Source organism: Cynara cardunculus (genome assembly GCF_001531365.2).
Source record: "Cynara cardunculus var. scolymus isolate 2C chromosome LG 1, CcrdV1, whole genome shotgun sequence".
NCBI classification, from domain to species: domain Eukaryota; kingdom Viridiplantae; phylum Streptophyta; class Magnoliopsida; order Asterales; family Asteraceae; genus Cynara; species Cynara cardunculus.
Genome location: NC_037528.1, coordinates 9,744,728 through 9,756,333, shown reverse-complemented (window position 1 = coordinate 9,756,333; position 11,606 = coordinate 9,744,728). Strand labels below are relative to the sequence as shown.

The following is an 11,606-nucleotide window of genomic DNA, read 5'->3' as shown; positions in this document are numbered from 1 at the left end:
CCTATAACTTTGGTTGGAAAATCATGACCTTGTGGTTGACAAGGCCCCTTTTACCAAATATTTTCGTCTAATTTCATCTCTTTGATTTGGGTTATAATTTTGGGTCTCTCTGATGGATTTCAAGTAAGATTATTAACATCAATCACATTAATATTGGATGCATTATTACCGGTTGATGAAGCTTTTCGTTTCAAAAAAATGTCCATATCATGTTATCAACACAAAGTAATGAGGCAATGAACTGTAAAATGTAAATACAACAATAAATAAACTAACATGAAACAGAGACGAAAACACCGAAGAATTAATATTTATCACAATTCACAACGACACAATCAAGATCAAGACATCTAAAATTGTATTGATGAAGTAATCAGTAACGTAAAACTGTAAAATGTAAAATTGTAAATTGATCAAGTCATCAAGACATCTAAAATGTAAAATTAAATTGATATTTGATCAGATAATCAAGACTCAAGACTTCAAGAGTCATGAGTAATCTAATCAACATCATCAACAGATCAAGACATCAAATAATCAAAGATTCAAGAGTAAAAACGGATGCATAAATCTGAAAATAGAGACCAAATAGGCAAATAGCACTGTAGCAAGCGAGTTGATCGAGTCTTAAGTGAGTTGATTCGTTCCTAGTCCTGGTCGCACTCGAGAATCGTCCGATTCATTCTCCGGTTTCCGATTTCGTCTCGTCCGATTCTGCGATTCGCACTCGTCTCTCTCGCATCTGTTCCGATGTTCGTCTCGGTCTCATCCCACATAGTATACAGCCACGGCTTTGTTTGACCGGCTAAGGCCTTTACATTTGGGCTTTAAAGTTTCAATTTGATTTATTTGGGCTTTAAAGTTTCAATTTATTTAGGTTTCTAATTTACATAACTGGGGCTTTCAATTTATTTGGGTTTAATTTAGAATTGGGCTTCCAATTACTTGGGTTTCAGTTGCATCATTTTAAGTTTCAGGAATAATACGATAGCACGTTCTAAAACGATACGATTGCATCGTTCACGAACCTAAAAAATGTACCCATCAACGAAGGAATAATACGGTGGCACATGCCACCTATACCACCTAAACAGGTTCGTCCTTGATAGGAGTTAAACACGAGAAACGGAAGAATGAATTTGAACCCATGATCAATTTCTAAAATTAAACCCTCACCCAATGAACTCCATGAGAATTCCATCGTTGAATTCCGTCGTTAATTCTTCGCTGATAGCATTACCTACGAGTAGGGGTGAGCAGCGAAACCGGGTACCCGTTTGCGGAACCGGAACCGCCTTGGAACCGCCGGTTTCGGAACCTGAACCGATATGAGTGGTTCTGGTTCCGGTTCTCAATTTTTTGGAACCGTTACCCGCCGGGTATCCGCCAGGACCGGTTCTGGGACCGGGTACCCGGAACCGACGGGTACCTTGAACCGGAACCGGCGGGTACCCAGTATTTTTCAATAAAAAAATAATTAATTTTTTTAATACCAAATGTATATTATGTTACATCTTCAAAGGACGTGGTCATCTTCATTCTTCATCAACTTTCTAGTTCTACTAAACTACACTTCATAGTATGTAATCGTTAAGTTTTGAACATTTACAATTATAGTATGTAATCGTTAAACTATGAACATTTTCTATTAGTTTATTATGGTTTATAATCGTTAAACTATATTTGTAACCATTATTCCGTATAATTTGTATTCTTGTTTATTTAATTTAGTGTTTTGGCAATGTTTTATTTTTTATTTCTAAATAACAAAATTTTAATATTTTAGGAAGCGGGTACTCAGAACCGGAATCGGTTCCCGGCGGTTCCGGTTCCGGTTCCGGTTCCGGTTCCAAAAATTCAAGAACCGCTCTAACCGGTTCCGGTTCCGGTTCCGGTTCCAATATCTCAAGAACCGCCGGTTCCGGTTCCGGTTCCGGTTCTTGTCAAAAAGGGCGGGTACCCGCCTATGCTCACCCCTACCTACGAGGTTTTGACCGATGGACGATTAGCGACGGAAGACCCCTTTAATGACGGATCAGCAAGGAAATTTTCCATCGCTGATACTTTCACTTCGAGATAATGAACTCTTTGCACGAACGTATAACCAACTTGGCTGCATTTTACCAATAATAAAATAGCAAATACTATCAGCTTAGTAGTTTTCAACTTTTTTTTTTTCATGTATATATTTGACAGTTTTTTTTACATCTTTTCGGTTTATGTAAAGTTTGATGTTAAAATTACGCATTTGTCCATTCGCATCGTTTCTCTCTATGTTCCGCTAATGTAGTTTACAATACTGTCGTTCACACGACCTACTTGTAGAAGCTCATTCATGGTTTATGCTTTTCTTCAATGATCTCTGGGTGTGACGGCTCTGAAGCGTTGCTTGTTTTGCTAGCCGTTGGTGTGTTTTGACGGGACTGTCTTTTGGTGGGGACCATCGTCGCCCTGTCGTCCAAATGGAGCGCATCTTCATCGTCAAAATCGTCATCCTTGAAAACGGGATGGATGTAAGCGTTTTCAAGGTATCCTTTTAGGTTCAAGTTTAGGTTTGGTTCCCTTACTCGGTCGAGAGTGTCTTTATTGATGGCTTCCTGAAAACCCGACAAAAGCGGTTTTTTACTACAAATTAGTTGTCGATACTTGAAACCATATGAACCGAGTCAAGACTCAACTATCCCCAAATAGAGATGATCATTTGTGGGCTTGAGTCGGGCAAAGAGTCATGTCTGTTTTTTTGTTCAATGGGTCTGATATAGCAAAGCCCATTTCCGTAAGCTTGTCAACGGGCTAATGGGCTAAAACATGTTTTACATTTAAAAAACACTTGTATAAATCACCCATAACGTAAAAACATTCAAAATACATAATTTTTTTCCCAATGCCCGGAACTTTTTTCATCGCCCAGGCCATTAATTTTAACCTTCCAGCATGGTCCGTCCATATTTTCGAAAATGGTTGTCCAAAGTTGTTTTTCCAACGGGCCCCATGGACCCGTTCTAGTGAGATGTATTTTCCGTTTACGTAAACCCATGAAAACCGACTCTATGAGCCAAGCTCGAACTCATTCCAAGCCTGGCAAGCTCGAGCCCACCAAACTTTTCATCAATCAAGGCTTGAGCCGTTTCCCCTCATAGATCTCGGGTCTAATCATAATACTTTTAACCATTTGACTTTTCTACGAATTTCCTCGATATAAGAAAGAACACAAAATAAACGTTAAGACTTCCTACGAACCTGCAACGGATATCGGGTAAACGCGGGTTCAAACCGGCCTTTACAATACATATGGAAACCGATGGTGAGAACTGGAAGTGCAAGGAGAACCGGAGTTGAAGCAGCCGCATGTTTCGTGCTCAACAAACCCATCAAAAGAACTTGCGATATAATTAACGCGGTGATCACACGTCCGTGGACATCCGGCCAAAACGCTGCTCGGCTTTCGTATTTCGGGTTGTATACATTTATTATCTGCATTTCAACACAAACAACTTACAACCCAAACCATGCAAACCTAATATATCCCATCTGGGATCTGGTGTGGGATGTACACTGTCCTGACCTTTGCCCAAAAGTAAAACAGTTGTCTCTTTATCATGCCCTAAAAATTGGGGTTTCCGATACAAAATTTGGTTTTGTTCCTATTTAGTGTAATGAATCATGCCATTTTTGTCCTTATGATTTATAATTTGTTGTTATTTTGTTCTCTATGGTTTACAATTCTTTACTGTTTTAGTCCCTTGCACTTTAAAGTAGGAATTAGTCGAGGGACGAAAGTAGCAATAAATTGTAAACCATAGGGATGAAAATCGTAATTACTAAACAACAAAGACGAAAATCGAAATTATTAACAAACCACAAGGACGAAAATCGTAATTTACTCTTGTTTTTTTCTCAACTGATAATAATAGTAACAAAGTTTCAAATTTTCCTATTTTGTAAAAAACGACACTTTACGGGTAAAGAAATTGGTATGTAAACAAACTCGAAGGAAACACCGGCAAATTACCTGATGACGAAAAACAACGAAAGCCAGGCCAAAAAAAACCAAGATAAACGGGATTAAAAGTGGCGTCACCACGGCGTAAACAAGGCCGATGAGAAAATAGAATTGAATCTGAGGTTCTCCGGTGTTGAAACCGATGGTTCCGGGATGCATAGCCTTTTCTCGATCCCGTTCGGTTTTAACTAGAAAAATGTTCTTCAAATGATAGATTACCAACGGCTTCAACCGCAAAATCTCTCCGGCGGTACCACTCCACCCGTCAACCATTATATACGTAATGAAGAAGGTTGCTTTCATCGGAATAGCGATGCCAATCGTCTCCGGAATCCTGACATTGCCCGTAAAAGATTTGTAAAAAAGCGAAGAAAAATGCATCATTTGGACTACATAATCGGATTCAAACGAACCAAAATGATCCAGTTCCGATTTTTGGAGATGCTTTAAATAACATACCGATTTGCGGATTGATTTAGAAATGTATTTAGTTGTTCAAATGCGGCCCCGGCGATAATGCTACCGAGAAACACGTTCACGAAGTTGAAAAGATAGTATCTCGAAGCGGATCTCCTCTCGAGTCGCGATTTACTTAGAAATCCTTCGAATTTAGACATCGCCATCAAGATTTTCGGTAGTAGGATGAGGAAGATCTTTAACGCGATCCCGGGTAAAAAACCTTGGATGAACGACTTGATTGGCTTTCTGCATAGCATTACATGAATTTCCGTTAAGGAAGCCCGAGTAACAAACACAAGACGAAAAAAACCCGTCAAAATCGTGTATGTGACATCCCGTCCCACACCATATAGGGTTTATTTAAAAAGAATAACCTTCTGAAAGGATTTCTTTAAATGCATGACCCTCTGACAGGGTTTTTTTAAATGCATGATCTGCTGATAGATTTAAGAACACTTCTGCCTAACAAAAGAATGTTTCTTCCGAACACAAGAATGCCTGAAAATCGTAATTTTAGGTGTTTAGAAGCTATTTGGGTCCGTACGATTGCTTCGGCCCGAGATGTTACAATGCAACTTAAAGTAAGCATGAGTACATGAGCGACGCGGCTTATTTACATGAATAACCTTCCGACAAAAAATTAAATTAAATTAAATGCACAACCTTCTAACAGATTTTGAGGCATTCTTCTGTTAAGAAGAGGTACATTTTTAAATCTGTCAGAATGTCGTGCATTTAAAAAAATGTGAGAAGGTTATTCTCCTAAATAACCCAGAGAGCGGGGTTGGAAACGGACGTGTAATACATCCCCCATCCCCGACCCCGCTCGGGTAATGCCATCCTCAACCGTACCCCGACCTTACTTCGGGTATGAAATTAAATCCTCGCCCCCGCCCCGTTACCAGCCAAACCGACTAATTCCCGTCCTGTTAGGGTCGTGTACTCACGGATACCCGCCTATCCATCTTTACCTAAGAGCGAGGGGAACTTACATATGGATTATAGGCTTAAGGAAGGGTGCGACCTTCTCGATACCTTCAATGTTTGCAAGCGATTGCACAAACGTAATGGGAATCATGAAAAAGAACGTGAGGAAAAAGAACGCTACTCCCATTGTAACCTTTCGAATAATTAGCGAGACGTGAGGAATAGCGAGGTTTTTCCAATATACGTCTCGTGGCTCAGGGGCCCACTCGGTCAACCACAGCGTCGGGTTTCTAGCTTGTTGTGTTTGAGCACAAACAGCGGCTCCCCAACGAGTTTTGAACGAGACGAATGCCGCGGGCATGATGGCTTTCGGGTTATTCATCACGTTTTTTCTCTCTTCGGCTATCTGAATATAAAAATAATCCGTATTGATGAAAGCGTATCACAAATACATACGAAATCATGAAAACAAACATATCCTAATTCTTCTCGAAATTGCAACGTTTATTTTGGGACAGGGAGTAATTATGAGTAATACTTTGTTTTTATGAAAGATTTAACAAATAAAATGTAGTGGAAGCATATGATCCGATGAACGATGGATGATTACTTGGTTCGAAAGTTTCTCAATTTCGGTTTCATGATGCTCGATAGCATCAACTTTCGCTCCCCAAAGCCCGTGAAAACCAGTCTGTCGATCAAGAAGTTTCTGTTAGCGTTTTTAATATAAGAAAACAGAATCCAAAAGACGTCTACCTCAAAGATCGTACCTTCATCATAGGTCGTTTTGATGGATCTTTCGTATACTTAATCTGGTAGTAATCAAGCCAGTTTTGCTTCTTCTGTTTCGTCTTAACGAGTTTTGCGAGCTTGTTTGCGTTACAAACGACCTGCAAATCATTTCGAGCTTGAAACACAGATTATGATACAGAATTAAATTAGCAAAAATCGAAGCTATGACACCTAAGCAAACCGAACAAGCCTGGTATATGTAGGGATGGAAACGGGGGGGGGGGGGGGGGGGGGGTAATATATCCCCCGTCCCTGACCCGCACAAATACCGGGAACTTGATAGCGGGACCCACATAAATAACAAAAACTAACGGGAACTTGATAGTCACACGGAAAAAAAAGGCATTTTTAGTTGGTGTCGTGTGTATGTGTGAGAACAAATAAGAGAGTTAGACCTGATGAGTTAGATAGTTATCGTGGTGGTTCACTAAAAAGAAGTGTTGAACCATCTCGCTAACCGACTCGTGAGCATCGGGTGGGACGTTCTTCACAAGAACCTGCAAACGATCGTTTTTCCTCAAAATGTTAAGAGAAAATAAAATCGGGAAACGCATTGAAATCAAATATTTTCCCATGAAGCGACTCATGTATCTGAACCCTGTATTCATAAACCAAATGAACCCAGTATATCCCACCCGCAGGTGGGGTGCAAGGTCGTTTCAATTTTTTGGAGGTCATAGTACAATTTAAATAAAACAACATATAAAAGTTCATAACATATATTATAGAGTAAATTACGTTTTTCGTCCCTGTCGTTTGTCAAAAATTGTTATTTTCGTCCCTATGGTTTAGAAATAGCGTTTTTCATCCCTATGGTTTGTAATTCATTGTTATTTTTGTTTTTATCATTTACAATTTATTGTTGTTTCCTTGAAGACCCCCCGCTAGTGAATAGTTTGTGAAAGGGAGAAATATGGATATGCTAAAGAGAGACAATTCAACTAGCGGACGACTTGTATTTGTGTAATCTTTAAGTTGTTTTAAGAAAGACAATTCTACTTACGGTAAATTGATCGGGGCGATGCTTTTCCGATTGAAGAAAGTAAAACCGCATATTTGCAATTGTCTCGTACTCTTTCTTCAACATGAAGCATGTCCAAATTGTAACAACATACGCCATTGCTACATGAGCCCAAAACCTGCAATCGTCATACGTTAGGCACCAAACTCTACTACTCCCTCCTTCCTAAAATAAGTGTTTACTTTCAAAAGTAAGGGCCTGTTCGTTAGCAGCTTATTCGGTCAGCTATACATGATTGTTTGATAGTCGCTTAATGAAATATAAAGTCTTATTCAGTAAGCTTCAAGGGGAGCTTTATGCAGAAAGACACGTTTTTCTCCTAACCTACCCCTCTCGATTAAAAAACATGCTCTTCCATCTATGAAAAAACCTTCCAACCAAAAACCTTCATAGTCTATATAGACAGATTAATCCACACATTGTCATTTCTAAAACGGTGTGCCTTTTTTGTTGTGAACGGTTATTTTTGGGATGGATGGAGTATATACACAAGATGCATATGACATTAACGGCCAAAATGAATAGAACGGAAAGACCATGATTGGAAGTAAGATTTCCATGCCTTGGAGATTTGTGTGGAATGTTTGATATAGAAAGCTTGTCAACTTCGCTATAAGTTTCCGTAGAGTGCTCCAACGTGTTGTTTGTCCAATTAACAGGAATCAGAATAGCCCACGTAAGGAAGAATATGGGAACAAATATTTTCAACCTGCATACATAAATTACATAAAAAATTTATAAGGAGACCATATTGCAAACTGTGAGTGATATAAGGAATCGTTATGAAGATCTCTCTTAAAAGAGCCGTTATAGAGGGATGGGAGCTTCCTACGTATGTACAGGTTTGATGGTATACATCTAGCTGATGTGGGACTCTAACACTCCCCTTCAAATAGAGGCTAGAGCTAGACGGTGCCCCTAGAACGGAGCACAAAGCATTTGTCGAGTCCCTTGACGCGATTTGATACCATGCCAGTGATATGTGGAACCCCTTTGAATCTCTCTCTAAAAGAGCCTTATAGAAAGAGGGGAAGCTACTCTATATATATATATATATATATATATATAGAGAGAGAGAGAGAGAGAGAGAGAAAGAGGGGAAAGTTTTGTTAGGAACCTGGGAACCGCTCACAGCGCGCCATGTGTCCCTCTTCAGAATGAATATTCATCATGAATGTGGATATGGAAGTGTTATTCATCATGAATCACAACATTCATGATATGTGGACGTGTGATTCATCATGAATCACAACAATCATGATGAATATGTTACAACATTCATGAAGAATAACACGTCTATATTCCTGAATAAGATGCCACTTGTCGCCCTATGGGCAGTTCAAGGGTTCCTAATCAATTTTAGGGCCTAACGGAACTTTCCCCTGTATATATTATATAATAAATATATATACAGGTTTGAGGATCCATGTCTAGCTGATGGGGGACTCCAACACAGATGATTCAGGCAAAAGGAGTGAAGTAGCATACCCTAGCAAGTAAATCCGCAAATACACAGCCGAATCCAAACCAGCATGATCGATGAGTTCAGCTTCCGGCATTGTCAGTGCATCCGGCACCCAATTAAGAAACTTTATATATGACCGATAATCCAAATTGACAAACTTCCTTACAAATGTCCCCGAGGCTGTAGGGCTCGTCCTTAAACCTTTTATATACCATTTAGCAAAGTATACCCGATCGTTCACGGGTTGAAGCCGAAGGATAGCAAACGCTATAAGAAAAATGAGAGCACTAATGATATTAAAAGCTGCTGCTACCCCAATATCCCCAATTGTAGCCATCTAACCTTCTTGATTTAGGGTCTTGAATCTTTCTGTTTTAAGAGAAAAAAACAAGAAAATGAAACCAATATCTTTCATGGGTGCGTTTCAAATAAGTAGGCTAAATATCGTGAGAATGTAAGAAGGGGACATTCATATGTGAATCATTGAAAAAATGGGGGGAAATCTATTTGAAGATGCATATGTCAATCAACGTTAAAGATTATTCATATGGGTTCACATATGCATCTTCAAATGGATTTTTTCAATGATTCACATATGAATATTCCCTTAACACATAGAAATATCCAAGTTTAGTCCTTGAAAATTTGTCGATCGTTTTACAGATTTCAGATTATTTCTCTCCTACACACAAACATATAAAGAAAACATGGATAATCCTTCGGATTTCATGAGTGATAATCAGCAATAATTTCATAAAGATCATTAAACCCTTAAACAACAAGTACATGAAATGAGTAAAAGAGCAAGTCCATACTTTTTTCCCCATGAATGAAGTACTCAAGATTCAACAAAAAGTCAAAACCTTTTTGCAGAAATGATCATGGGTTCAAGAAAAAACTAAATTAAGCAAAGGAAAGAGCCTCCTAAACATGTGGAATTTTTGTTTTCTTTCTCCCTAAATGACATATTCACTACAATGCTCAACAAAAAGATGATTTCTTTAACCACTCGGGTTGTTGTGGCGCACTGATTAAGTGGTTGTTTGTTTACCTCTTAATAGTTCCATTAAAAGGCAGCCTCTGAATCATTAAGAGGTGATTCTTGTTTGGCAAAAAAAAATCTATCTCTTAATGGTTCTAAAACCCTCTTAATGATTTTGTATCATGGGCCTCCCTGAACCATTAAGCTCCTTAATTTCATCGTAAACAATTATCAAACAACTATATTTCATTTTGCACTATATCATGAGAACCTCTTAATCATTCTGACCACTCATTTTGTATCAAATTATTCAGCAACTTACGAACAGCCCTTAAGTCTTAGGGGTTGTAGTGGAAATCTCAACTTCCTGGTTCGATTCGAATACACAGCTGCCAAAGTCCTTGTGGTCATGGAGGTTCACCAACGATGAATTCAGGCCATTCGTGGTCGCCGAATGATTAGTCAGTGCACGTAAGCTGGCCCGTATGCCCACGGTTAACCATAAAAAACGATTTTTTATGAAAAATGGTAGAGGGTTGTTCAAGAAAAATCTAAACAATCAAAGGAAAGAGCCTCCCAACATACAAAACTTTGGTATTTTTCTCCCCTAAATAACATATTAACTACAATCCACAACAAAGAGATGATCATGTATCAAAAATCATGAAGGGTTTTCAAGAAAAAAAAAAAAGCAAGAAACTTACTCTTCAAACAAACATTCGGAGCTCCATTCCAGTATTCGGACCCATTTGACGAACCCAACAAATGAAAATCGAAAACCCAGATTAGATATATATGGAATCGATGGAAAGAGAGATACCCATTTCAGAGATTGCTTCAGAGCTGAATGAAAGCTAAGAACATTCCCTAACTCTGTAAGAAGGGAAGCTGCAAAAACGAATGCTTTGTATGCAAACAACATCGCTTAAATTTAATCGCTTTTTGTTGTAGTTTGTGATTGAGAATTTAAGTGATCAGAGAAGAACAAGAGGATTTGAGAGTGGAAGAATGAAGAAGGAATGAAAGAACATGGTGGTTTCTTTGTATTTTTAGACAGTGGGATGTAATGGAAGAAACGAATGTGGAAATGATGAATTTGTGCTTTTTTACCCCTTTTGTTTATGGTAATTGCACTTGACCCCCTTCTAGTTTTTGAAGGAATTACAGATTTACCATCTTCGAAACTGAAAACGGGTCCCGTCTGAGATTTTCCTTTTGTAATTGGTTTCGACCAAAAATACCTGGCCTGTTTTTTATGTATAAAGTTTGGTTCCTATAATCGGTCACCCAGGCTGGTTCCAAATCAGTCCAAGGACGAACCAATAAAAATTTTCAAGTTGTGACATCATTTGACTATAAGAAACAAATATAGAGATATTTTTTCATAAAACCATTCTTAGTCAGTTGATTAATTCATTGTTTTTATATCTAAGCCTCTGAGGTGATGTGTTCAAGTTTTATATTGCAAAAAAAATCATAATTACGATAGATCTGAAATTAAAAGTTAAAAACAAGAAATGACACCGACGAGATTTGAACTCGGGTCTAGGATGAAAGGAAAGCCTTAAAACTCGACTTTATAAAGAGATACTTTTGTAGTTTCAAAATATATATATATATATGGTGGCACACAACGAATTGATACAGTGACACTTTTCACGGCCCTATGATTTTTTACACTATAACGGAGTAACGAAAAAGTGGCATGTGCCACCACAAAAATGGCTACGTTCGTCCCTGAATCGGTCCCAAAAATCAATTTTAAACATTTTAAAATCTTTTTTGTATAATGTTTTATTAAAATACATTTTAAAATCTCTAATTGGATCATTTAAATACATTTTAAATTTTATTTTAAATATTTTTTCACAGAGAAAATGTTTCTATAATTTATGATCTTTGAAATTTAGCGTTCCAACACTTAAAAGATAGTGTTTTCTGAATTTAGTTGAAAAGG

At 38.1% G+C, this 11,606-nt stretch overlaps 1 protein-coding gene across 1 annotated transcript; it reads right to left on the bottom strand.

Annotated features, from left to right (window-relative positions):
* Positions 1–2,330: 2,330 nt before the first annotated feature.
* On the bottom strand, positions 2,331–9,004 carry LOC112519950 (calcium permeable stress-gated cation channel 1-like). Its single transcript, XM_025128267.1, has 11 exons — positions 8,691–9,004; positions 7,765–7,911; positions 7,185–7,320; positions 6,577–6,678; positions 6,160–6,279; positions 6,000–6,080; positions 5,455–5,795; positions 4,463–4,708; positions 4,013–4,337; positions 3,241–3,474; positions 2,331–2,597 (listed from the first exon to the last, which is right to left on the bottom strand). The coding sequence occupies exons 1-11, from the start codon at positions 9,002–9,004 to the stop codon at positions 2,334–2,336; spliced, it is 2,310 nt and encodes a 769-aa protein (XP_024984035.1). The 3' UTR covers positions 2,331–2,333.
* Positions 9,005–11,606: the final 2,602 nt, after the last annotated feature.

Coding starts and splice junctions, on each gene's coding strand:
- LOC112519950 (XM_025128267.1), bottom strand. CDS start 9,004: ATGGCTACAATTGGGGATATTGGGGTAGCAGCAGCTTTTAATATCATT. Junction 6,679..7,184: donor ATCGCCCCGATCAATTTACC/GTAAGTAGAATT, acceptor GATCGTTTGCAG/GTTCTTGTGAAGAACGTCCC. Junction 4,709..5,454: donor CTTAAGCCTATAATCCATAT/GTAAGTTCCCCT, acceptor AATGCTATGCAG/AAAGCCAATCAAGTCGTTCA.